The 27,925-nt window shown below is 39.7% G+C and overlaps 1 protein-coding gene across 8 annotated transcripts; it reads left to right on the top strand.

Moving 5' to 3' along the window:
• The first annotated feature begins 1,502 nt into the window (after positions 1 to 1,502).
• On the top strand, positions 1,503 to 27,511 carry LOC148862616 (MA3 DOMAIN-CONTAINING TRANSLATION REGULATORY FACTOR 1-like). 8 transcript variants are annotated; one of them, XM_088977605.1, is made up of 5 exons: positions 1,726 to 2,120; positions 2,326 to 2,548; positions 20,104 to 20,189; positions 24,835 to 24,929; positions 25,116 to 27,511. In XM_088977605.1, the coding sequence occupies exons 3-5, from the start codon at positions 20,132 to 20,134 to the stop codon at positions 26,934 to 26,936; spliced, it is 1,974 nt and encodes a 657-aa protein (XP_088833731.1). In that variant the 5' UTR covers positions 1,726 to 2,120; positions 2,326 to 2,548; positions 20,104 to 20,131; the 3' UTR covers positions 26,937 to 27,511. The 8 variants fall into 8 exon arrangements, with proteins under 8 accessions (XP_088833727.1, XP_088833731.1, XP_088833733.1 ...); XM_088977607.1 differs by having other exon boundaries at positions 1,730 to 1,882; positions 20,087 to 20,189; XM_088977604.1 differs by having other exon boundaries at positions 1,730 to 2,120; positions 20,087 to 20,189.
• The last annotated feature ends 414 nt before the right edge of the window (positions 27,512 to 27,925 follow it).

The raw sequence follows: 27,925 nt of genomic DNA, 5'->3' as shown, positions 1-27,925 counted from the left end.
CCCAGTTTCATAGTTAGATTTGTATGGTGTCAGATCAAGTTGGTAGGGTGTTCCAAAGGTGTCTTAGTGACAAGAGATCCCAATTTGACAATAGCACCCACATATGATGTGGAACATAGATTATGTTGTCAAAATGTGTTGCTAGGGTTCTTTGTTGGTTCATATTCGATTGTAGTGGCTAACTTTTCTTTTTAGGGAAAATTCCCGATTAGTACCATGTACTTTGGGCCTAATGCCATTTTGGTCCCCAAACTTTAAAATGCGACAATTTAGTATCTGAATTTTCAAAACGTGACAATCTAGTATCTACCGTTAATAAGATGTTAACATACCATTAAGTGACATTTGAAAAAAGACACAAAAACCCTTCAAGTGTCATTTAATTTTCTTTATCAACCATCTAAACGTTGACAAAAAAGTAATAGTTCCAAATCCTTGCTTGTTCCATTAAAGAAAGTCGGGGGCACGTTTGCATGATCTTTTGGCCTCCAAACTTTAAAATGCGACAATTTAGTACTTGAATTTTTAAAATTCCCGATTAGTACTTTGTACTTTGGGCCCAGTGCCACTTTGGTTCCCGAACTTAAAAATGTGACAATTCAGTACCCAAACTTTCAAAAAGTGACAATCCAATGCCTACCGTTAATCAGATGTTAACCTACCATTAAGTGACATTTGAAAAAAGACACAAAAGCCTTTCAAGTGTCATTTTATTTTCTTTAGCAACCATTTGAACGTTAACAAAAAATTAACAATTCCAAATATTTGCTTGTTCTATTAAAGAAAAATGGGGTCACATTTGTGTGGGAATTTTGGTGACCCTAACTTTCTTGAATATAAAAGGCAAAAATTTAAGATTATTAATTTTTTGTCAATGTTTACATGGTTGATAAAGAAAATTATATGGCACTCAAAGAGTATTTGTGTCTTTTTCAAACACTATTTAATAATCGATTAACAACTACTTAACATAGGTACTAGATTGTCACATTTTAAAAGTTTTGATACTGAATTATCACATTTTAAAAATTCAGGGACCAAAGTATCACTTGACCTAAAGTACAGGATACTAGTGCAGAATTTTCTCTCTTTTTATCCAAGTCCAAACCTTGTGCCATGTGATTCTGTCACCAGCGGCCGCTGTTTGGATGAACATCTAATTCCCTTGAAATGAAATGCCACGGTGGCACCATGTTTTGGAACATGCTCAAAGTCCTTGTGCTGCATGCATCAACGGTGTAGATTGCCCAGGCAGTTCGAATATCTACAGAAACCGGTGGATACTGGGCCAATCACGATATCCACGTGTACGGACAGTAGGACAATGAATAACCCTAGACGACATGAACTCAAGAGAACGGGTCATCAACTCATGTTCATGTTTCCCACAGATTTATGTCGGAAGAAATCGAATTAATTAAAAGAGGAAATCTATGATACGGAAAGAGTTTTTACCAATCAAAATTCATTAAAATACTTGATTAAGGGAACAGGGAAGTTGCGAGTATAGATCAAGTGGAGCGAAACCTAACTCCCACTTTTCCAGTCCTAAGACTCGTCTCAGCCCACCGGACCGGAGCCTGGAGGACGTATATAGGACAGCCACCTCGGCTTTAGGCCAATGCCACGTGGGCACTAGAAGGGATATGCTCAAAACTTCCTGGTGACGTGTTCGTTTAACCGAAACCTCCCCTATAAAACCCCTCCGACGACCCCTACCCGCTCTTTCATCTATCTTCATCTATGATCTATCGACTATCCCTCGTTTTCTAGTTCAGTTTCTTTCTTTTATTCCAATCAATTGAAAGAGAGAAGGGGCTAATCCGAGGCGGGAGCGACTTCCGGATCTGCAGCTTGCTAGAATCTAGGGTTTCTAGCAGGGGTTTGTCCAACTCTACTTGTCTTCGATCGACTTTCTTTTTTGCTGTTGGTCGCTCGTCATCCAAGTGCTTCTCCTGTCTTGGCTCGAGATCCGGGCCAAGGCCAGAAGCATTAGTCCACAAAGATCTCTGCAACTTCAATGTCGGATTAGGGTTTTGAGTCACTGCTTTTGTCCGCTTGAAGTGCAGAGGTTCTTGTTACTTGCTGTTTCCTTTTTTATGCTTGTATACATATTCGAGGTAAAGCTCATAAGGTGCCACTACTGTCCAGTTGCGATTACTGTTTCTTTATTATTTTTACATTTCCATTTGTGAGGTTTATCTGTTTTTGAACGTTGATTTCCAAAAAGATTGTGGTAAACGAACGGAAATCTTCTATTTGGTGAGATCGCTATCGAATTTTGGTAGTCTTACGACGGGCTTTGTTCTCTTGACTTTTTGATAGTAAATGGCTTCAAACGAGGGATTTCTGACCAATGAGCAGAGGGAATTGTTGAGACAAGCGTCTTTGAATTCAGAGATCCTGTCTTCGTCACCGAAATCTCCTACATCATTGCTTCCTGAACATCACATAAAAGTTTCAACTGGTGGGAGAGCTCCTACGGGTGGCATTGCTGTCAGGCATGTGCGCCGATCACACTCTGGCAAGCTTGTGCGCGTGAAGAAGGGTGAGTTTGTCGGTTTCGATATATATATAGATGGTTAACTCTAGTTTCTTTCTAGGGCTGGTTAAAGTTGTCTTCCTTATTTATCCCTGATCAACGCGACATTTCAGTTAAAACGTCTCCGAGTGATAAATGTCTGCACGTGGATATATTTCATTTATCAAGTTGTTTGTCTAATTGATTCCAATAATTCATCTTCCGTTGTAACTCACGGTTGGTCCTTGGACCTTGTGGATTGAGCTAATTTTGCATCCCTAATGCCCATACTTGTTAGACTTCCTCAACGAACATTTCAAGCTACTCTAAGAAAAATGCTTCAAGATGTTTAAAGTGGAGTCTCGGCAAACATTCCCATAAAGGCTCGGTTTTACTTATTTTTTTATTTGATTTTGGTGAGTAGTTTTACACCTTCAGATTTATACACGGTTTTCATTTATGTGACCTACACGGATAGGTAGTATTCAAATGCGTTATAACAGTTTTACGAGAAAGTGGGGTGCCCATAATTCATGGAGAGCGGATTATCTGAACTTGATAGCTATTTTCCAGGCTGTGTGACCAATAATTTTGCTCCACACTGTGGGGTGGAAGAAGGCCTTCGTCTTAATGCAAACAGTAGAAGGGAGACACAATTTGATAGCAAGGTCACGGGGATGGCCAGGAAACTAGGAGTATAGAGTATAGAGAAGTTTGGAGAAATCGTTGATGATAGGTAGAACATGGGGAAAAATGGAAGTTAAGCCAAAACAGAAAAGGGATTGAAGAAGGAAACCAATAGGGAACTAAAACAGTTGCACTGAAGTATAGATGATCAGGTTTCAGGTCTTTTGGGTGGGGCGGGTAGATTTTAAGCTGGAAAGTTAAAGGTTTGGGAGGAGAATTGAAGAGGAGTCTTGTGAAAGATGCATTAAGGAGGGAAGGCCCAGACCTTGTAGTGTTGCAAGAAACAAAAAAAGTAGCTGGTTGACAATAAATTAATAAAAGCCATTTGGGGTTTGAGGGGAAGAAAATGGTCTACTCTCACTGATGTTGGTGCTTATAGGGAAATTCTCATCATTTGGAGAGAAGAGGAAGTCTTTGGGGTTGAAATAGACAAAGGGGAATTTTCCATTTCTATCCTTTTCACCAATAAAATTGATGGCTTCAACTGGATCCCAACTAGTGTCCATGACCCTAATTCTCCATATGGAAGTGGAAGATTTAAAGAAGAATTGGACTTGATTCATGAGTTTGATGACATCCCTTGGTGTGTTGGAGGAGACTTCAATGGGAAAAGATCAACTAGAACTAGAAGCACGAGGGATTTTTCTAGTTTCACTAGCATTGCTTGCATGATTTTACTTTGGGTGTGTTGTAAAGAAAAAGGGCAAATTTTTGCCTTTCACCCCATGTTTGTAGCCTTTGTTTGGGTTTTGGTGAGATGATCACACATGACACACCAATTAGCCTCATGTCCTTTTGTGTTCTTTATTTGGTCCTGATTATCTTCTCTCTTTGGTTGTAGTTGGACACCTCCCTCGGATGTGGTGAGCCTATTTGACCCCAGCTTTTTCAGGAAACCAAAGAGGCATGGAAGAATTATGTGGAGAGCCACAAGAGCAACTATCCTCTGGTTAGTCTAGGTAGAAAGAAATAATAGGATCTTTAAAGGAGTGGAGATTATTGGGTGAAGTTGGCCTATAGTGTTGGTCAAGGAGGAATTAAGAGGAGTTGGGCCTACCCCTTTCAAGTTTGAAAACATGTGGTTGACTCATCCGGGTTTCATTGAGAAGATTAGAGAGTGGTGGGAGCAAGCTAATCCGGTAGTTGATTGGGAGGGAATGAGGTTCCACAAGAAACTCCAATACTTAAAATCACAATTAAAGGAGTGGAATATGCTGGAGTTTGGAAGATTAGAAGAGAAAACAAGTTCTGGTGGAGCAAATCGAGGATTTGGACCTAAAGGAAGAGAGAGGTTCCTTTGGAGAGGAAGAAAGGAAGTTGAGATGGATTTTGAGGAGGTAGATGGAGGACATCTTGGTTAAGGAGGAATTAAGTTGGAGGCAAAAATCCAAGTGTAAGTGGCTAAAGGAGGGAGATAGAAACACAATGTTTTTCCATTCAATGGCAAATGGGAGGAGAAAGAAGAATTTCATCTCTAATTTGGAAGTTGATGGAGCAGTGCTGTCCCACTCGGCAGAAATGGTAGAGGCTCTAGTAAACCACTTCAAATCTATTTTTAGAAGGCCTATGAATGGGAGAGTGTGGTTGGAGGGATTGGATAGGCCGACTCTAAGTGCAGAGAAGAGAGAGTGGTTAGAAAAAAGGTTTGATATGTAGGAGGTAAATGAAGCAGTATTCTCAATGGATAGGACAAAAGCTTTGGGTCCAGATGGGTTCACAATGGCCTTTTACCAGGATTGTTGGGATATTTTGGAGAATGATCTTAGATCAATTTTTGAGGAGTTCTACAGGAGGGGTATTATAAACCCGGGCTTGAACTCAACTTTCATTGCTTTAGTCCCAAAGAAGAAAGATGCTTCTCAACCAAAGGATTTTAGACCTATTAGTCTGGTGACTAGCTTGTACAAAATCATTGCAAAGGTGCTATCTCTCAGGATAAAGAAGGTGCTCCTCTTTATTATTGCACCCAACCAAGGTGCTTTTGTGGAGGGAAGACAGATCACCGATCAGATTCTCATTGCAAATGAGATCTTGGAGAGCTTTAGGAAGTCAAAGAAGAAGGGAGTGGTTTGCAAATTGGATTTGGAGAAGGCTTATGACTTGGTTGATTGGTCTTTCTTGATGGAGGTGTTGAGGAGTTTTGGTTTTGGAGACAGGTGGTTTTAGTGGATCTGGGGCTGTGTTAGGACTTGTCATTATTCTATCCTGGTGAACGGGACTGTGGTTGACTTCTTTCCTGCGTTGAGAGGTCTAAGACAAGGAGATCCTCTTTCCCCATTTCTTTTCACCCTAATTGTTGATGTGCTTGGGAGATTGATCCATAGAGTAGACTCGAGGAATTTGATAAGAGGGTGGAGAGTAGGAAGGGAGGAGGTTCCCTTAACACTTCTACAGTTTGTAGGTGATACTATCCTTTTCTGTGAAGGAGGGAACTTCAATTGGATCCGGAATCTAAGGTTGACAATACAACTCTTTGAGCAGATATCTAACATCAAGGTAAACTTTGATAAGAGTTGTGTGGCGGGAGTGAATGTGAACGAAAGGGACCTAAGGGAATTTGTAGGTGAGCTAGGTTGTGCAATTTCGGATTGGCCCCTGACATATTTGGGCCTCCCTTTAGGAGATAACCCTAAGAGTGTTAGCCTTTGGGCTCCGGTTGTGGAGATGTTTGAGAAGAGGCTGGCGGCCTGGTAGAGAAATTATCTTTCTTTAGGTGGGAGAGTCACTCTCATTAGGTCTACCCTAGCTAACCTACCTGTCTACTATCTGTCAGTGTTTAAGATCCCCTCAAAGGTTTCAAATATTTTGGAAAAATTAATAAGGAACTTTCTCTAGGAGCCTGGAGAGGAGAAGAGAGATCATAGGGTGAGTTGGGAGGTGGTCACTAGGTGTAAAAAACTAGGAGGTCTTGGGATTGGTAATTTCAAGAAAAGGAATATGGCTCTACTGGGGAAGTGATTGTGGAGGTTTTCATTGGAAAGGGATAAATTGTGGACTAAGATTGTGGCTAGCATTCATGGGATGGAAGACAATGGTTGGAATCCTGGAATCTTGGCAAGGGCTTCAGCTGCTTCTCTTTGGAAATCCATTCACGATCTGCTTCTAGTTTTCTCCCCTTGGATCAGATATGGTCTAAACTCTTGTAACCGAATAAAATTCTGGGAACAACTTTGGGTCGGGGATTCTCCTCTAAAGGACCAATTTCCTTCCTTGTATGCTTTATCAGACTTGAAAAATGAACCCATATCTTATTTCTTGGTCCCTTCAGCCTCCACTTCTGGCTTTGGATGGAACCTTGGCATGCATAGCAATTAGGGATACAGACATGGATAGCTTGGCAACTTTGCTAGCCTCCCTTGAGATTGTCTTCCTAAACCTTGCTAAGGAAGAGACTAGATTTTGGACCCTTTCTAGCTCTGGTACCTTTTCTTGTGCTTCATTCTTTGAAACCTTAACTCAGCCTCCTATTCCCTTTGGGTTGTCCTTTCCAGTTAAGGAAATTTGGAGCAGGCCTATTCTTCCTCGGGTTGGTTTTTTTTATTGGGAAATTTTCCTGGAAAGAATCAACACTTTAGACTTCAGAGAAAGAGACCCAACTATTGTCTACTTCCTAATAGATGTGCTCTTTGTAAAGCTGATGGGGAATCTGGCTGCCACCTCATGGTCTCTTGTAAGGCTACTAAAACTGTTTGGGAGTGGGTTTTCTCCCGTTTTAAGTGTTCTTGGTATCCTCCGGAGACTGTCCAAGGTTTGTTTTCTCCTTTTTTTTGTTGGCCTAGGAAGCGAGGGAAGACTATGTGGAGGTGTATTAGGGCAGCGGTATGCGGGTCATTGTGGGAAGAAAGAAAGTCACGCATTTTTTCCGACAAGGAAAGAACATTGGAAGAATTGTTAGATCGAATCCTTTTAAGGGCTGTCCACTGGCTAAAATCTATGGAGTTGTTTTTAGATTTTCCTGTGGATGACTTGCTAAGAAACTGGAAAGAGATTGCTTCCATTGCTAGATGCAAGAGGACTCTTTATCTGTTTTGGTCTCCTCCCCCCTCGGGCTTTATAAAGCTGAATTTTGATGGCAACAGTGTAAGGAATCTAGGGCCCTATGGGATTGGAGGAGTCTTCAGGAATGAGGAAGGGATTGTTACTGCTTTATTCTCTAGCCCTATTGGAGAAGGTGACTCTTTTAGGGCTGAGATCCTTGCAGCGCTTGAAGGAATTCGAAGAGCAAAGGAATTAAATATCAGCCATTTGATCCTAGAAGGTGATTCGAAGGTGGTGGTTAGTTGGTTGAAGACAGAGGACAGTGGTTTGTGGAACTTTAACAATGAAAAAAAAAAAACAGTTCTTATGGCTGGGTACGGACATTGAGATTCAGTACAGCTGGGTGAAGAGGAGTGCCAACTCATTTGCGAATGGGTTGGCCAAGCAATGAGTGAATAGGGAGTCTGCTTTTTGGGCTAATTTTTAATCTTTCTTCTTTGCATTCCCTTTGTTTTTGTTTTTGGGGGGGCTAAGTTATTTTATCATCTCCCCTTTTGCATCCATATTCCCTCTTTTCTTTTAATTTAATGAAGATGGTGTTATTGATAAAAAAAAAAGAAAAATCCAAGGAGGAAACTGTAGTATCCACTAGTTGAAAACATTGAACTTGTTTAAAGACTTCTCAGCTGAGGGCATATATAGAATCCACTGGTTGAAAACTGTGAAGGTGATAGCTTTGCTTCAAGGTGTAAGATATGCCAAACAATTGGGGTTACACCAAGTTTGTTGCCTGGATATATAAACAACCCATTAGGGAAATCCTCAACATAACAAGGGTGACTGGTGCTTGCTTCAAGTGGACAAGAAGATCGGCTAATGGGCTAACTGATACCTTAGCCAAACAAGGGACTGTTTGGGAGAGTTTATTCAGGGCAATGCTGTAATAAATATTGTATGATTTGTATCTTAATATTGTGTTAATGAAGTTACCATTTCCAATAAAAAAGCTTCCTCTCCAAAATGGAAAGTTCACTTGGTCCAATGCAGGAAAACAAGAATAGTTGTAGGTTGGACAAATTACTACTGACCATTGACTGGAGTAGCATTTTCCCACGCTTTTTCAGGAGATCTGAGTCATCTGACCCAAGTGCACTTGTGATCACTAGCTAATTGTTTTGAAGACAAAGTTAGTATTAAGAGGAAGAGCTCCCTTCAGATTGGGAAAGGTGTGGATTGAACATGAGGATTTTCACCAAAAGGTGGCTGTGTGCATGCACGTGTGTGTGTGTGTGTGTGTGGGAATAAATAATGTAGGGTTGGAGGTTGGGCTGGTTTTCGGTTCCTACAAAAGCTAAAATTTCTGAAAAGGAATTTAAATTAATGGTGAAAGGAGGTGCTTAAAAGCCTTCAAAGGTGAAAAACTTAAAATCCTAATGGGGAGTTAGATATCAAGGAGCATAATGGGAGTTTAGATGAAGGGGGGATAAATAGAAGATTGACTTTAAGAAAAGATTGGGAGAAGGTGGTGAGGAGAGGAGAAGCATTTTTGAACTAAAGATCAAGGATTAGATGGCTAAAAGAAGGAGATAATAATTTCAAATTCTTCCATAATTATGCCTCTAGTAGAAGGAAAAATTAAAGATAAAAAGTGGGGCAAAAGGACTTATCAAAAAAAAAAAAGATAAAAAGTGGGGCAAAAGGAAGTGGAGGCTCCTGAGGAGATCACTAGTGCCTTTTTAAGCTACTTTAACGAGCTTGATTGAAATTGAGATGGTAGAAGACATACTTTAAACAATTGGGATGGGACGTCATCAAGGCAAATTTTATGGAGGTTTCAACTTTTCAAAGACTTCTATCATTTAGCTATTGTAAACAAAGGTAATAACTCCACTTTTATCTGTCTAATCCCTTTATCTCCCTTATTGTTCACCTTGGTAGCTGAAATCTTTAATCAGCTTTATTTAGAGGGCAACGAGTTTAAATCTGTCAACAAGCTAGAGCAGAATACAGAATTCAGGGGGTGAAGAATGGATGCTTAGGCCCTATTCCAAGGGGCCCTTATACAGATAATGAAATTAGAGTATTTACAGAGAGGCCCTTGTAGAGCAACATAATATAATTACAGAAAAGCCTTTGTAGGGCTGAAGAGAAAATAATAAAATATACATCAGTTAGCTACAATACAATAGGAACTATGGTAATATGGTACATCAGTGGGTTTCTTCACACCCCCTCAAAATGATGTAGAGGCATGAGCATCGGTTTGCTTACAAGGAATAAGTGTTTGGACCTCGTCACGGCCTTGGTGAAGATGTCAACAACTTGCATATTGTAGGCAACATGAGGGAGAGATAGAGTTCGTAGGAAACAAGTTGCGGATAAAGTGGTAGTCCACCTCATTATGCTTCGTCCTTTCATGAAACAAGTTGCGGATAAAGTGCAGGAGAGGAATGACCCAACTCCTTAAATGAAGATTAAAGCCAAACGACTTAACTACAACATATGACATTGCCTTGTACTCTGCTTCCGTAGAGGACTTGGAAACAATTTGCTGTTTCTTGCATTTCCATAATATTAGAGAGTCACCCATGAAGACACACCACCTGGTTGTGGAATGTCTTGTGTCGGGGCATCCAACCCAATCTACATCAGTATAGGCCCGCAGTTGGATAGAAGAAGATGAAGAGAAGAGAAGACCCTATGATAAGGAGCCCCGAACATAGCGGATGATCCGATGTACCTCAGCCAAATGAGGTTGATGAGGAGCAAAGACAAACTGACTAACAACTTGAGTTGCATGTGAGATGGTAGGACGAGTCATGGTGAGATAAATGAGAGAGTTTTCGATAAAGGGAGGCGTTAGGAAGTAGGGAGCCTTCTGAATTGGACAATTTGACATTCAACTCCAAGGGGGGTATCAACTCGTTTATCATTAGTGGGGTTGGCCAACTTAATAAGGTCAGAAGCATACTTGTGTTGGCAAATAAATATCCCTGGGAGCTTCATTGAACTTCCAGTCCCAAGAAATAGTTAAGAGGGACTATATCTTTCTTGTGAAAGGAGTTGTGGGTAAGAGACTAGAGGTCCTGAATTCCTTTTATATCATCTCTAGTCAAGAACATGTCATCCACATATAGTAGGAGAATGGTAAGGTCCTGGGGTCTTTTCCAAACAAAGAGAGAGTAGTTCAACACACTCTGGCTATAACCCGACTTGCACAACATCTCTGAATTTTTCAAAGCAAGTTCGAGGGGCTTGTTTTAGGCTTTTAGCCCATAGAGGGATTTCTTTAGCCGATAGGCGAGGGAGGGATCACTACAGTACCTTAGAGTTGGAGGAGGCTTCATATATACTATTTCCTTTAGATGCCCATGTAGAAAAGCATTTTTCACATCTAATTGAAAAATAGTCCAAGAATGTGAAGTAGAGAGGGCTAAAAGAACATGGACTATAGTGATCTTGGCCACTGGAGCAAATGCCTCCTCGTAGTCAATGCCAAACTCTTGCATGTATCCCTGTGCCACAAGCCTAGCATTGTAGCGGTCCAAAGACCCATCAGATTTTAGCTTGATGGAGTAGACCCATTTGCTCCCAATAATAGAGCCATATGAAGGTGCTGGGACGAGGTCCCAGGTGTCATTCTCATGCAAAGCTTGAATCTCTGCATCCATGGCATCTCGCCACCGAGGGCTGCTACTGGCCTATTGGTAAGAACGGAGAATATCTATAGAGGACAAAACAACGAAGGAGCAGCTATAGTTTGAAGGAAAACCATAGCGGTTAGGTGGTCTAATGATACGAGTAGAACAACGTGAAGGTATAGGAGGAATAATTGAGGAATCTGAAACTAGAGCGTTACTTACAAGGTTGTCTGTGATGGGCGAAGGATCTAGACTAGGAAGAGGGGTTGGAGGTGTAGGAAAGGGTGAATACAAAACTGAAACAAAGGGTGCAGATAACTTGGCAATTCTTGAAAAAAAGTAGATATGTTCAAGAAATATCACATTTTGAGAAATACGAATACCATGTGTGAAGGGATCATAACAAAGGAATCCCTTGTGTTTAGGGCTATATCCCATAAAAGCACACATGGTAGATTGAGTTGAAAGCTTTGCGAGGGGGAATATGAACAAAGCATAGACACCCAAAGATATGGAGATGGGAAAGATCAGGGGGGGGATCCAAACAGCTTTTGATGAGGAGATATATTAGCAAGAACAGATGAAGGGATACAATTAATCAGATGCACTACCGTACTAGCGACCATCACGTAGAACGTGGGAGGCGCATGTGACTTTTGTAGAAGAGTCCTTACAACACTAAGAATGTAGCCATTCTTTCTTTTTGCCACACCATTTTATTGAGCGTATAGACAACATCGTTGGACTTGTATGCTATGATGTTTCAAATAGACTAGGAATTCAACATCATTGTATTTCCCCCCCCCCGCAAGTCTGATCATAAGGTCATCACATTTGCTTGAAACTGAATTCAAATCATGGTATGAAACAACAAAAGGTTGGAAAAACTTCTGATTTGTGTTTGAGAAAATAGATCCAAGCGTACCTAGTACAGTCATCAATGAACAACACAAAATACTTGTATCCCATTCGAGAAACAAAAGATGAAGTCCAAACATCACTATGTATAATTTCAAAAGGTGAAGTAGCATGTTCAACTCAGTGAGTGAATGGTAAAATACGACTCTTACTTAGACAACAAGAAACACAAGATGTATCAAAAGATGTCATAGATGGAATTCTAGTTTTAACAAAACCAGATTCAAACAAATATTTAAGTTTTTCAGAGTTTGGGTGACCCAAATGTTTGTGCCACAAATCCTAGAAATAGTTTCTTTGACTCGAAACAAACTCAATGTAGAAGAGCTCAATTAAGTAGAGGATGATGTTGATTGTGATTTCTCAAACTCCAATGCAAACAAGCAACTCAACCTACGTCTCTTCCCTTTCACCTTCCCAATGTGCCGGTTCTGAATCAAACAACTATCAGAGGAAAAGGTTTGAATGAGACCTTCATCAAATAATTGATCAACTGAAATAAGATTAGCAGTAAGTTTAGGAACAAGGTAAGTCTTGGCAAGAGACAAGGAATTTGAGGGGGAAAGTTTGATACATAAATCATCACTCTCAATGATGTAAGTTTCTCAGCATTAGCAATGGCAATATGTCTATGATTGTTCTCAGAAAGTCTGTTTGAGGGTTTAGGGTAGGCCCTAGTACCGGAATCAATTATCCAAACTTGAGAGGGAGAAGAGTAGTAACCAGAGAACTCACTAGATAGGCTGATAGCAAAGAAGGCAGATGAGATAGTAGAGGATACCAGTTGTCATATCTCTTCCTTATTCATGGAAGTAGTGGATTCTCCTTTGGCAGTAGAGGCATCTGACACTTGTCCCTTAGGCACTTGATAAGCTCGTGGCTGATTCTTCTTCATGGGACCCTTGGATGGATGAATAGGTCAGTCTGGAATGATATGTCCGTGTTGTTTGCAATAGGTGTAGACATTCTTCTTTTTGCAATATGAAGCTATATTTCCATATCCCTTACATTCATATGGGTTTTCCACCAGATTTCTTATTCCTACGTGCAATAAAAACAATATCAGTCCCTGAATCAAGATGTTTCCCTTCTATGTTTGCAATAGTTAAGAATCTAGTTTCTTCCTTCAATAACTCTCTCGTCATAGAGTCTAAATCTAGAAGAGTTCCTCTGCTCAAAATATTTGACCTGATTATGGAATTGGTTCACCTTTCTATTTTCAAAATGCTTCTACAAATACTTGACACATTCAACAAAACCAGAATGTTCAGTATGAACTAGTTCATATTCAGCGCAGGGATCAATAAATCTTACATAGTATTCTTGTATTTTTTTGTTCCCCTAGCAATAGGCAAAGATTTCAGATTCATCTAGTATTGCCGTGACATATTGGACTGATGATAAACCTTTTTCAAATAGGAGTACATCTCATAGGCGGTCCTCAGTCTTCTCATTTTAACACCAATGTGAGGCACAATGGAGCTCAAAATCCAGGAGACTAACTTTCCATTGTCCAGTTTCCATTGTTTATAGGCTTTACTATCACCTCATCAGGTTTACATAGTCCCATTCAAGTAACCTTCAAGCCCCTTTCCCTTTGCAAAGAAATCAAAATGGAACTTCCACATACTGTAGTTAGAAAGTCCATCTTTCCAGCCATCTTAAATAAGCAAAATCTACCTAGGAAAAGGACAGCAACACTGATGTTCACTTAAATCAGCAATAAACTTGGCAGTGAATCACCTCATCCGAACACAATATTTCTCAAAAGAAAAAAATATTAATATCAAATAGCAATGAAGTCTGATCCCCAAACAATACCAAACCAGAGGAACTTCAGCAAGGATAAGTCACTCTATAGAGGAATCGAAATCCTCCGATAAACAGCCCAGAACAGCACAAACTTAGGAGAACACAAACTAGGATTCCAAGGACTGATAATTGAAAATAAAACACCCTAGGGCAGCACAAAACTAGGGTTCCAAGGATTGATAATAGTCGATTAAGACAATAGTGAGATACACCAACCTGAAATGAGAAGTTTTCCAAAGCAGCTTGAAGAGAAGGCTTTATGCTTGTTGAAGTTCCTCAGTCTGAAGCATGGGAAAACAAAAAAAAAAGGGTTCAAGAATGAACCATAAGGAGCCAAGCTGCTGCCGCCCTGGAGTCAGTACACAGAAGAAGGAAAAAGGCTGCTGCCACTCAGGAGAGAAGACCAGAACTCCTCCAAGACTTGTCAGTTCCCACTGGTTTTCTGAGTGAGAAAAAACAGATCTGGCGACACAACCAGTTAGAAATCCTTCCAGACAGAAGCCTCCAAGAAGAACTAGGGTTAGGGTTGAAGAGCACAACCCTAACACCAGTCAAAACACCCAGAGAACAAAACCCCTAATATGCCCAACAAATGAGAAAGGGAATAGCAGAAATTTTAGTGCAACCTGCTCTGATACCATGACAACAAACCCAGAGCAGAATACAGAATTCTAGGGTTGAAGAATGGATGCTTACACCCTATCCCAAGGGGCCCTTATATAGATAATGAAATTAGAGTATTTATAGAGAGGCCCTTGAATGGCAACAGAACATAATTACAGAAAAGCCCTTGCAGGGTTGAAGAGAAAATAATAAAATGTACATCAGTTAGATACAATACAATAGGAACTACGGTAATATGGTATGTCGGTGAGTTTCTTCACAAAATCTAGTGAAAGGGTTTGAAGTAGGCAGAGATGTAGTCCTTATTACACGTCATCAATTTGCAAATGATATAATTTTGCTTATAGAGGTGGGCCTAGAAAATCATCATTAATTTGAAAAGGGTAATTCTATGCTTTGAGTTGGTGTCAAGACTTCAGTTGTATTTTAACAAAAGCAGCAAAATGGGAATAAACTTTGCCAATGGGAATCTTTTGTAGAGTTTCAAGGAGGTGTTGGGATGTAAAATTGTAAAAGTGGAAGGTTCCCCATTTCCTATTTGTGGATGTTGCTTGGTAGGAAACCTAAAACCTTCTAGGATCTAGTGTTGGAAAAGTGTGAGAAGTTGGCCTTGTGGAAGAAGGGTTATCTCTCAAAAGGTGGTAGAACCATGCTCATAAAGGATTCCATAGCCAATTTGCCTACTTACTCTCTCTACCTTTTGAGTCCATCCTAAAATCTACAACTAGCTTGAATGGCTTCAGTGTAACTTCCTTTGGGATGGCAGGTGTGAAAAAGGAAGTCATCCTGTTTATCAGGAGCAGGTGCGTAAGCCAAAGAACACAATTCTTGTTAAATGATTGTGGAGATTCCCCCTTGAATTCAATGCTCTTTGGACTGTTGTCATCAACCGTCAGTGTTTTTAAATGCGTAGGTGTGACATGAGGCATTCTGCTACTTGGAGGCATGACATGTAATTTAAAGCACAAGAGGTGTAAACCTCTGAGCACAAGGAGGCATACGTGTTGTGGATGTTTTATATGTTTTTGTTATGGTCTGATTGGGTTCATATATAATGCGCTATGATTAGTTTTTAGGGGTAATTGGCAAATTCATACATTGGCATTTTGATAATACTATAATAAACAAATTTGGAGGGTTTTCATCCTTTGGGTTATGTTAATATATAATGGGGAACATGATAAAATGATTACCCCACTTTAGCTATAGCATTTTATTGTAAAAAAGTGGCTTAAATTCAAAAGCATAAGAGGCATAAGCCTCTTGTATAAAGTGCAATAGGGGTGTATGCCTTACATGCCTCTAGGCTAGAAGTGTAAACCTCTATGCTGGAGACAAATGCCTCAAGTAGCTAAATGCTTTTAGGCTGCGTCTCCAAGCATTTTCTTAGTGCCTAGCCTAGAGGTGCACCTCCAAGTGTATGCCTCCGGTGTTTTTGAAAACACCATCACCAACAAATATGAGAAGTATGCTAATAGCTTTGATAAAGAAACTCACTTGAACCAGGTCAAAGATACCAATCCATCTTAAGGTTTAACTTCTTCCTATTGTAGTTTGATTTCTTTTATCAGATATAAAGTGGGTGATGGAACCAAGATAAAGTTTTATACTGATTTGTGGTTGAAGAGAGGTACAAGAAGGTTGAGGAAATGATTGATCTTACAATGGTTAGAGTTGCACATTGGGCATTGATTTGTAAGGAATGTGATGGAGTCAATCTAAATGATTTATTGGGGGGTGGCATATTGTGACTGGGTTCCAGAATAATAGGCCTCAAAGGGTGGTCGACTGGTCCCCTCTAGTTACAAGGGGATGTAAATTAAGCTTTGATGGGTGCTGTCTACATAATCTAGGGAAGTCCAGATTGGGGGGAGTTGTTAGCAACCATTGTGGCTATATAGTCTTGAGATATTTAGGTCCAGCTGGCTTTGGAAATTCCTTAAGGATAGAATTGATGACCCTAATTCAAGGCCCAAAATTATCGGTGATTCAGGGTAGGAGAAATATGGAATTGGAAGGTGATTGTGAAATAATTATAAGCTGGATGAATCACAACATCAGATCCCTGGGCAATTCAAACCTCTGTTGAGACTGGCTCACTCCTTGGGTGCCAATTTGAACATCTCATTCAAATGGGTTCCAAGGAATGCTGATATGTTGGCAGATTCATTGGTGTGGTCAGGGTTGGAAGAGATAGTCTTAAGTGGGAATGCCTAGGGCCAGGCTGTAATTTGTAATAGTGCCTTTTTCCTTGTATGCTTGTGAGGCTTTTGTTGATGGTCTGAGTATAACAACACTGCTCTTAATAAAAGAAAGAAAATGATGCATACTGAAAAATGATGTATTAGTCTCCAATGAGTTACTGAATGGCCAGTTGGTTCTTTGTTTTCTTAATAAAAAAGTGGGAATGGAGTTGTCACCAGCACTACCAGGAAACCTCAAAAATGAAAATTAAAGGTTCTAGCTGTGCCTTTGTGCCAACACTCAGCATTTCACAAAATACTTTATGTAGCATCTTGGTGATACTTCAAGTTGAAGTCAGCAAAGAGCCTTGGTATTTATCACCCATAAACAAGATATCATGAGAAAAGACATGATCAGTAAAGAGTCCCTCTCTAAATTTACCACTTCTTAAATTATATTGTTGTTATATATTATTTATCACCATGTCCCACGTCATGCTTTGGAGGTTGAAGTGCCAAACACCCGTGGACACTTGGGTAGCTGATACATAGGCTTCATACAAAGCCCTCTTGGTCTCTCTAAATGTACCACTTCTGAAATTATATATTGTTATTATATAATAATTATCACCATGTCCCATGCCATGCTTTTGGAGGTTGAAGTTCCAAACACCTATGGACACTTGGATAGATGACGCTTAGGCTACATACAAAGCGCTCCTGATCTCCACATTAGTAAGCCCATCTGCAATGCTATTAAATTCACTAGCTATTAATCTTACTTGGATACTCGTAGTAACTAATGCCTCTCGTCTCATTTAAGAGACATGAAAGATGCCAAGGCCAACTCCTTGGCACCACTAAATAGAATTTCCCTTAATTGTTAACTTGGAAAATTTTATTGATTTGGGGAAAGAATATAAATATGTAGGAGGAAGATTGTACAAAGCACCCCACATGTTACATTGGGTATAGTCTATCTTCCTAGCCTTAAATTGCTTTCTTTAATTCCATGACTTTTATGAATGATGTTTCCCTACTAGTCTTCCTACTTTCCACATGGTCCTTTTAACCATTGGATGGTGTTTTTCAATTCCCTAAAACTATGAGATTATTGTATTTATGTGTTCTCTACATGTCAATCCTTAAGAGAACAGGTGGTAGTTCCACTTTTATTGAGTTAACTTGGACTATTGGACTAGAATATAAACCATGTATCTCTTGAACTGGTTTTGTTGATGTTAAAATTGGCCACAAGGGAGAAGATGAGAAGTTGGAGTAAGGTGTCACCTTGACTCGACTGCTAAGGGAGACCTCTCCTCGGAGTGTCACCTTGGCTGCTAAGAGACACTTGCAACCAGAAGAGATGTCAGAGGCCCTAGGTGATATCCTAGGGGCGTGGACTTTGATGGTTAAGTCAGTAAAGCCAAGCGAAGAGAAGGTGAGCCGGAGAGCTTAGTAAGATGAGGTGAGAGCTTGTGTGGAGAGCTCTTGATGAGAGTTGAAGAACTCGCGAGGAGAGCTGGAGAGCTTGTGTGGAGAGTTGGAGAGCTTGTGTGGAGAGTTGGAGAGCTCATGAGGAGAGTTAGAGAGCTCCATGTGATGAGCTAGAGAGCTCTAGGTGATGAGCTAATGAGCTCGCGTGCCGAGGTGTTCGACGTGTCTTGTGCATAGTGGCATAATGAAGTGTTGAGTTGTGTCCAAATGAATGGGGGGCTCACCCATTTATAGGAAAGGGGCTTCATCCAATGATCGACGCGTCTCTCACACGTGGTTGAAACTTGGTCCACTTGTCGCTTCCTCAGTTGACACGTATGCACGTGGTAGGCAATGGGCCTACATGGAAGGTGTTGGCATGTTCTGATCAGCTCGGCCACGTGTTTATTGTGCATGTTATGAGGTAGTGCTGGATCTGTTCGTATAGGTCAGGTCAGGTCAGCTTGTCAATTGACAACTTTGCCCCCCCCCCCCAACATGCTGCCACTTGGTGGTTTTTGACTGATGGTCAGTTTGGCCGTATCAAGTTTCTCTACTAAACATGTTAGGCCTAGTTCTAGTTTTGTATGAAAAGAGGTAAGATGGTCATTATTTAATAATGTGATCATTTCTTCAATTTACTTCTGATTGACCTAGTATGAAAAGAGGTAAGATGGTCATTATTTTATAATGTGATATTTTCTTCTCTTTACTTTTGATGGACCTGGTTGCATAAGGCTTAATTCTTTTAGTATGCTTATTAGTTTTATATCTCTCATTAATGCATTTTTGGAATTTATTTATTGCAATATTAGTAATGTTAGGATTTGGGATGTATTTAAAACAAGTTACCTTAGCAAGTCTTTTTTTTTTAATTGTCCTTGTTGTAGGTCCTTGCAATTGAAACGATTGAATCCATTCTAAGCCTTTTGTTGTATTTTGTAAAAGACTAGGAGGAAGAACAAAATACATGGACAATGGATACCGAAGGGGTATATAATAGAAAATGCCCAATGAGCACGACCTCTATAACATTAAGAGGAATAGAAACATTAGAAATGGCAGAGATGTAGGCATAGTATGAAGGTGATAGGGCATCATAAGAAACATAGTGATGGGATAGGCAGTACACTTCCTTTGTCCTTTTTGAATTGCAATAGGAAGGTCAAGGTCATCCTGAGAGATATTAGACTTAGTACTAGAAGGAAAAGGAAATTCAGGTTCAAGATTATTTACAGAGTTACTTGGAACTGAGTGAGTAGATTGTTGTGGACTTTTAGCTTCAGGAGCAATCCTTATACACTTAATGAACCACTACTGCCAAGATCGCTGATGGGAAACATGAGTCGGAATACTGCAATTGCAAGTAGGTTGAAGGGAAGACACACCAGGAGTATCTACAGAGGCAAGAACAGGATAACAAAATGGGGTCTTATCCTCACTGATACTCTCCCCCTGAAGAGAAAGGTGAGGTGGGTGGAAAAACAAGAGTAAACCTAAGAAAGGTAGCATCCTTAGACACACACCACTGACCAAAGTGGGGATCCAAGCACTTGTATCCCTTTTGGATAGGGGAATAACCAAGAAAAACACTCTTGATGGACTTAGGATCAAGTTTGAGGCAAGGACTCATATTATGAACAAAACAACTATACCCAAAGACTTGGAGAGGAAGACAAAAAGTAGGATCATTAGGAAATAGAAGCTGATGAGGGGATTGGAGATGTAGGGTCCATGAAGGAAGCCTATTAATGAGATACACCACAGCTTCAACAACATCTCCCCAGAAGTGAGTGGGCACATGCATCTAAAAAAGTAGCCTTCTAGCAACATCAACCACATGTCTATTTTTTCTCTCTGTTACCCCGTTTTGCAGAGGGGTATGGGAACATGAGCTTTGGTGGATTGCCGCCTTTTCTTCAAGAAAGATATGTAGATGTTTTTCAAAGTAGTCCTTAGCATTGTCAGACCTTATTATCTTGATGTTCTTTTCAAATTATGTTTCCACTATTTTAAAAAAGTATTGAATAATGGGGGGGACTTCATCTCAACTCGTCATCAAATATAACTAAATGTATCTTCAGTAATCATGAATAAGCAAGTATTTATAGCCACCAATGCAAGGGATAGAATATAGACCCCAAACATCAGTATGTAACAAGTTAAAAACAACATCATTTTTTTCTATCACTTGCAGAATATGTAGTTCTACATTGCTTTGAGAGATGACTGACTTCACATTGTAGATTTGAATTGGACACAGGCATAGTTGTCAAGGTGACACCTAGGTGATGCCTAGGCGAAAAGGTGCCCTTGGAGGTTCGCGTAGCCCAATCGCCAAGCAGTTTTGTATGCTGTCTTATAAAATACTTCTATATTGTTATTTTTTGTGATTGTAATTATAAAATAGACATAACAAAAATATTCATTTTTTGTGTTTATTTTCTTTTTATTATTTTCTTATTTGTTAGGGTTTAATCAACACAAACATTGCTAACTGCTGTATTGAACCCTCAAAGACTTCAAAGTTTGAACCAATAAGTAAGGGAAGAACTTAAAATTTTGTCTAATCAACATATTTCTTCTTCCACCTTTTCTTTTCTTCTTTTCCTATAACAAAAAATAGGGGTTCAGCCCTTATGTTTTTTTAATTTTCTTTCTTCTTTTTCTTTTCATAAATATGTTGATTTTCTAGACTTAAACATGAAGTTTATAAAAATTATAGACAGTTATCAAGGAAAGATGGTTATGGAACTTGGGGAACTACCTTAGGATATGTGGTTTTTACTTAAAAAAATCCATCACCTAGGTGACAATGTGCCCCCCTGTTGCCTAGCCTCGCCTTGGTGCCTTGAAAACTATGAACATAGATTGACACAAGTTTGGAAACAAAAACTTAATAGACTTAAAAGACAGATGACCAAAACGACAATGCCACAGTTGCAAAAGACAGATTCCCATTTTGGCATGACTTAATCTGGCACAATAATCCTTGCTTAGGAACATGATCAGAAAGATAAACTCCATCAACTTCATGCCCAGTTCCAATCATCCTTCACGTGCTTAGGTCCTGAAAAACACAATGTGAGGGAAAAAAGGTCGTTGGACAGTTATGGGATTTGGTAAGGGAACTAACAAATAAAAAGGTTTTTGTGCAGTTGTGGAACATGAAGGACAAAGCTCATGGAAAGATTATGAGTGAGCTTAACTTCACCCATACTAGAAATTGGAGTTGAGATCCATCAACTATAGTGATATTATCTTTCCCTGGAGCCAACTTATAAGAGGTAAGGTGGGAAGGCATACCAGTCATGTGAGCACTAGCCCCAGAGTCCACAATCTAGGAGCAAAGAAGGATTACTAGAGCCCATGGAGGTAGAGGACCTAGTCTTCCCAAGTTAAGTTAGAAGGCTCCTAAGCTTCTATATCACATTTAAAGAATCATGTGAAGCAGCTTGAACAAAAGGAGGAAAACAATCAACTCTCCCAATAGCAAGATGGGCATTTCCTTTCTTAGATGTTTTAAACTTCTCAAGCTTCAAATGGGGATTTGACTTCCAACGTTGGTCCTTAGTGTGTTTTGGTTTCTTGCAATATTCACACACCACTTCATTAGTCTTCTCATTTACACCCTGTCTGTTAACACTTTTCTTGGGTTTAGCGAACACGTAAGCACAATGTTCACTTATTATAGTTTGCATCATGGCATCCCTCCTACTCTCCTCTTCTTGCACCAAGGAGTATGTCGTGACAAGAGATATAATATATCCACTCAAGATATTTTGCTGGGTAAAATCATACTCTACATTCAAACCTGCCAAGAAGTCAAACACTCTATTCTTCTCAATATATTTTTTGTATTGTTCTCCATTTTCAAGATTCTTCCATTCCAAGGCCTCTAGATGATCTATTTCTTCCCAGAGAGATTACAAGGAAGAGAAGTACATAGCCATTGTCCTCTCGCTAACACATATTTGAAGTTTCCCTTTGAAGTTGGTAGGCCTGAGCAGTGTTCCTTGTTTGGGAATATGTAGCAGTAACACGATCCCAAATGTCCTTGGCGTGGGAGAACATATAGTTATGGGTAATATGTGGCTGGGTCGAACAGACCAGCCATGACATAACAAGAGAATTATCTTGTTCCCACTTGGCAAACTTGGGATCATCAGATTTTGTTTCACTTCCTTGCCTGTAATCAACCCAAGCTTACCTCTTCCTCTAATTGTAAGTTTGGAAAATTGGACCACTTTAGGAAGTTGATTCCATCAAGTTTTATAGTGGTTATCATACCACTAGAAGTATCTGCATTACCCATGAGCACTCTAGAAACCCTTTGTAGTTGCTTAGATGATTCCATCTATCTTGGTCAAGCTACAAAACAACCTTACAACACTCCAATATCCAACCAGCACACACCAAACCCACTAACACAAGTCAACACGTGGTTGGAAGCCAATAGGGGGTCAAAACTGAAGTTGGCGGCAATATAAGTGGAGAAAAATATCTCCCAAAAAAAACCAAGGTTCAGAAAAATATGAAATGACTTCCCATAACTCCAGAGAAGAAAAATGACATGGGAGAAACAGTTCCCAAGCAATAAACACTCTCAAATGTGGAGGAAAAAATGAATACATCAAACCTGTATTTTTTTTGTAAATTTTTAATTGAAAAATCGGGAAAAATGAAGGCGGCATCAAATGGTGATGAGAATCATACCAAAAACTCCCTAAAAACAGGGTACAAAAACAGAACAAGTTTCACGGGTTATCGCCAGCACTTGTACGGATTGCTGACATCATCCACCAGTTTCGAGGGTCAGCAGAGGAAGCTCTTCCAAGATCACTTCCCGCTTTGCTATCAAATTGTGAAGTAACAAAAAGAGAAGGAGAAAAGAGAAGATGTTTTGAAAGAGTTGGGTGAGTTTTTATTCACACCCAAAGAAAACTTTATACTAACCAGGAAAATTACATAAATGCCCTAAGAGAGCGCCCAAATACAAAAAGAATTAAAACCCCCAAAAAACCTCTGCTACAATACATACATAAATATATATATATATATATATATATATATATATATATATATATATATATATATATAATATGTTTTAAAGTTCTACTTTAGAAATATAATGGATCCAAAGGTTTTGAGAAGCAAATAAGGAAAAAAATAATAGAAATATAAAGAAGTTTCTTTCTTCCTTCTTTTTGTTTTTCTACTCTCATTCTCTCTTACATTAAATAAAACATCTCCATCCTTGTTTTTTTCTCTTTTACTTACTCTGTCTTAAATTTTATCATATAAAATTATAACCTTCTTTAGTTGCTAATTTGATACGAAATTGCTTTATTAAATACTTATTATATCAGCATCATTTTTGAAAGTATTGAAATGAGAGTAATTGAAATAATATTGTTGTTGATATGTTGAATTGCCATGTTTTGAGAGAAATTTAATGTTATTAATAAAGAAAGTTGTTATTTTTCCAATTAATATGCATGCTGAATTGTGTATAAAACTAGACAACGAGGAAAAACTGTTTTTATTTTATGAAATTCTTATTGCTAGGTGCCCCACTGTCTCCTAGAATTGCCTAGGTGCCTCAACAACTATGCATGTAATAGATTATTAAAAACAAAACCACATTGTCAAAATCTCTCTCTCTCTCTCTCTTGCTCAAGTAACATAGGTACTGGAAGCGTGGAACCCATATAGAATGTGGACTTTTTTTCCTTTTTTTTGTGGAGCAACCAAACCATCATTTAAGACTTGTCCCAACTATATGGGGTCAGCTACATGAGTCTTGCTCTGCCATTCCTGTTCTGTATGATGCCATATTCTTTGTTAAATTATGGGCCCTGAAATCAATTGAGAAGAAACCAAATAAAGGAAAATTATAGTCAAAGAGTTTGTAACTCATTTTCAAGTGTTCCATTAAGTACCTTTGTAATTTTTTTTGGTAAATAATTACCTTTGTAAGTTTAGTTGTGAAGGATCTACCACATACTTTGTTGTGCTTTGACATTATTATAAACTAGTCTACGGAAAAACTTCTGCACTGAACTGTAAGAGTGTGAATGTGGCAATTGGTAAAAAAAAAACGAGTGTGAATGTGGCACACATTGCATATGAAGCTAGATAGATTGTTGGTATGGAGTTACAATTAATGAGCCACTTTTAAGTAGAAGATACTCTGGTATGTTTTTATTGTTTTATGTGCTATTAGAAATTCACTATAAGTGCCCAAGTTGGAGGTTTTGGAGATTTAGTAAGCAACAAAAAGAGGGGAACTTGCTGGGAATCTTTCTATACTAGTGAGAAAACCCATGCAATTGCATGGGGTTGAACAGAAATTTGGGTGGGTTTGGGTTGGAAAATTTAGGTTTTGACATCAGTTTGGTTCCAGGCTAAGGTCCATGTTCAAGTTTGGTCTAGGGTTGGCCCTTAACCCCATCCAATCCATCTAATTTATATCCATGTATTATTAGAGAGGGTCAAAAGAGTTTCAAAGATATTTAATAGGAAATAAGAGATTTTGGGGTGGGGGGGGGGTTACAAACATCAACTATTGAAGAGAGAGGGGGAGAGAATTAACGATAATTTTTTTAGGGAGGAGTAATGATAGATTCTAAATTCTAATAGAGAAAATTAAGACATAAGAGGGTTTTTAATATTTCACATGTGTGGGGAGTAGGGGAGACTCTGTGTGAGGCCTGTGGTGAGAGACCCTTGGCCTCCACACATTCCTCTTTCTATCTATTTCTGATAGATGACAATGACCTTTTCTGTACAAAATTCAGTGCATATGACTACATGACCACATATAGGAACCAGTATTATTTGGATTATTGGCTGATTCTGATATTTGTTCTGCATAGAATGTTACTAAAGCAGCACACATTCATTTCTGCTTCTTTTGCTTGTTTGCTTAACGAAGCAATTGCTTATTTGTCTATATTGATTAGCTGTTTTCCCTCTAAAACAATGGTAACAGATGGTGCTGGTGGCAAAGGCACATGGGGTAAATTGCTTGACACTGATGGTGGCTCATGTGTTGATCGGAATGATCCCAACTATGACAGTGGCGAGGTAGTTATTGTTCTCACATGGTTTCAGCTTGTCTACCTTATTATATACATTTGAAAGTTGATTTTTCTATTTTCGTTGGCCGGGCATGCAACTATCGCTTGTGGTTCCACTAGCTACATCTTTACTTTAATGGGATAGAATTTCATGCAATTATATTTATCTTCTCCTTTTCTTGATTTCATCCAGGAACCATATCAGCTTGTGGGTTCTACGATATCTGATCCCTTTGATGAATATAAGAAAGCTGTGGTTTCCATGATAGAGGAATACTTCAGCACAGGTGATGTGGAGTTGGCAGCATCTGACGTCAGAGAACTAGGATCAACTGAGTATCATCACTACTTTGTCAAGAAACTTGTCTCCATGGCCATGGACAGGCACGATAAGGAGAAGGAAATGGCTTCAGTTCTACTCTCAGCTCTCTATGCTGATGTGATCAGCTCAGCTCAGATCAGTTGGGGATTCATGATGCTTCTTGAATCTGCTGATGACCTGGCACTTGACATACTTGATGCAGTTGATATTCTAGCACTGTTCATTGCACGTGCGGTGGTTGATGATATCCTCCCTCCAGCTTTCCTGACAAAAGCAACAAAAACTCTCTCAGAATCCTCAAAAGGACTTCAGGTCATACAAACTGCTGAGAAGAGCTATCTTTCAGCTCCTCACCATGCCGAACTTGTGGAACGACGATGGGGTGGCAGCACCCACATTACAGTTGAGGAGGTCAAGAGAAAGATAGCAGATTTATTGAGGGAATATGTTGAGAGTGGTGATACTGGTGAGGCCTGCAGGTGTATAAGGGAGTTGGGGGTAAGTTTCTTCCATCATGAAGTTGTTAAAAGAGCTCTAATCCTTGCGATGGAAATCCAAACAGCAGAGGCACATATATTGAAACTGTTAAAAGAAGCAGCAGAAGAGGGCCTAATAAGTTCTAGTCAGATGGCTAAGGGATTTGGTCGGCTTGCAGAGAGTCTTGATGACCTTTCACTAGACATACCATCTGCAAAAACCTTGTTTCAATCGCTGGTCCCGAAGGCAATCTCCGAGGGATGGCTGGACCCTTTGTTTCTCAAACCATCAGGTGAGGACGGTGAGTTTGGAGAAGAAGACAAAAACGTGAGAAGCTTCAAGGAAGAGGCTGTGACAATCATTCATGAATATTTTCTCTCAGATGACATTCCTGAACTCATCAGAAGCCTTGAAGATCTAGCAGCTCCGGAGTTCAACCCAATTTTCCTTAAGAAGCTGATCACTCTTGCCATGGACAGGAAAAACAGGGAGAAAGAAATGGCATCTGTTCTACTTTCAGCACTTCATACCGAGGTCTTCTCAACTGATGACATAGTTAATGGGTTTGTCATGCTTCTGGAGTCTGCGGAAGATACTGCACTTGACATATTGGATGCCTCAAATGAGCTTGCACTTTTTTTAGCCAGGGCAGTTATCGATGATGTCCTGGTCCCTCTAAATTTGGAGGAGATTAGCAGCAGACTGCCACCTAATTGCAGTGGGAGTGAGACTGTTCACATGGCTCGCTCACTTCTTGCTGCTCGCCATGCAGGTGAGAGGATCTTAAGATGCTGGGGGGGGGGCACTGGTTGGGCCGTTGAAGATGCCAAAGACAAGATAACAAAGCTTCTGGAGGAGTATGAAAGTGGGGGTGTGGTTAGTGAAGCTTGCCAATGCATCCGGGAGCTTGGGATGCCATTCTTCAACCATGAGGTGGTGAAGAAGGCACTGGTTATGGCTATGGAGAAGAAAAATGACAGGATATTGGATCTGTTGCAGGAGTGCTTCGGGGAAGGATTGATCACCATAAACCAGATGACTAAGGGATTTGTCAGGATTAGGGATGGGCTTGATGATCTGGCACTTGACATTCCAAATGCCGAGGAGAAGTTCAGGTTCTATGTAGAGCATGCCAAGAGGAATGGATGGCTACTGCCATCCTTTGAGTTATCTGGTGTAGATGCTGCTCCTTCATACCCTGCTACTGTTGCTTGAGAAACCAGTAGAAGTGAAGAAAGATGTGATTGTTAGTGTACTTTTAAGATGTGGATAGGAATGGGAGGGGTGGCTTTCTTCTGATGGTGTTTTTCTTAGTTGCCTGATGGAGAGGCCTTTTAATTTTTTGAATTGATCCCAGCTCATGTATAGAGATTGGTCTTGGCTCCTTTTATGCAGGTTTAGATTCACTTTGCATCAACTAATAGAATCAAGCTAGAGATGCTATTAAGATATAGTGCCTGGTGGATGTACTTGTTCAGGTTGTTCTACAGACAGCTCATCTGGTTAGCTTTGATAGTGACATCTCGTGTAGTTGGTTATGACGAGGATTATCCTGTCATGACAACCGCAGCAAGCATTGAATGATACATTCTTCGCTTTTCTGTTTTCTTTGTTGCTCGGTTTTTTATCTCAGCCACATGAAGCTACTAGGTGTTGGCAGCAAGTAAAGATTCCTTATCAGCTATGTATGACACAGTACATCTCGGGCCACGAATGATTATGTGCAGGCTTCCTGGAGACCTCTGTAATGAGTAGTATTAATGCATGATGGTGCACTGTGCAATTCTTCACGTCTCCGCAAGTAAGATCTTTATGTTTTAAGGGCTTCATGATGGACAAGGCCTATGATGCTGGAATTAATTAAAAACTGAATGAATCAAATGTTTATCAATTGTCATGTAAAGAGGACTGGGTTACTGGTATAATTCAAGCAACTATATATATATATATATATATATATATATATGAAATGCATCATAGGAATGATACCACCAGGTGGGTCGCCAACACAGACCGTCGAGAGCTTTCTTCGGTATTTGACGAGGGTGTTCGTCCTTTAGTGATTACTTTTTCTTTATTTGGCGGGACCCTTGCGTGGTAGATACATGCCGAAAATTTCACAATAGGTGGGATTTCCTTTTCTTCCCATGCTCCCTAAAATATTCTACAGCGGTGGATCATGGGTATAACTGTTGGCTTTTGAG

Source organism: Nelumbo lutea, chromosome 3, assembly GCF_056320005.1.
Source record: "Nelumbo lutea isolate HS-2025 chromosome 3, American lotus-T2T, whole genome shotgun sequence".
NCBI lineage: Eukaryota > Viridiplantae > Streptophyta > Magnoliopsida > Proteales > Nelumbonaceae > Nelumbo > Nelumbo lutea.
The sequence above is the reverse complement of the archived record's forward strand: the minus strand, read 5'-3'. Positions and strand labels throughout refer to the sequence as shown.

Bases quoted from the DNA above. Each gene is read 5' to 3' on its own strand.
- LOC148862616 (XM_088977601.1), top strand. From the start codon at position 2,329: ATGGCTTCAAACGAGGGATTTCTGACCAATGAGCAGAGGGAATTGTTG. The intron at 2,549-24,834 runs GTGAGTTTGTCG...CAATGGTAACAG, and splicing joins GCTTGTGCGCGTGAAGAAGG to ATGGTGCTGGTGGCAAAGGC. The intron at 24,930-25,115 runs GTAGTTATTGTT...GATTTCATCCAG, and splicing joins CCAACTATGACAGTGGCGAG to GAACCATATCAGCTTGTGGG.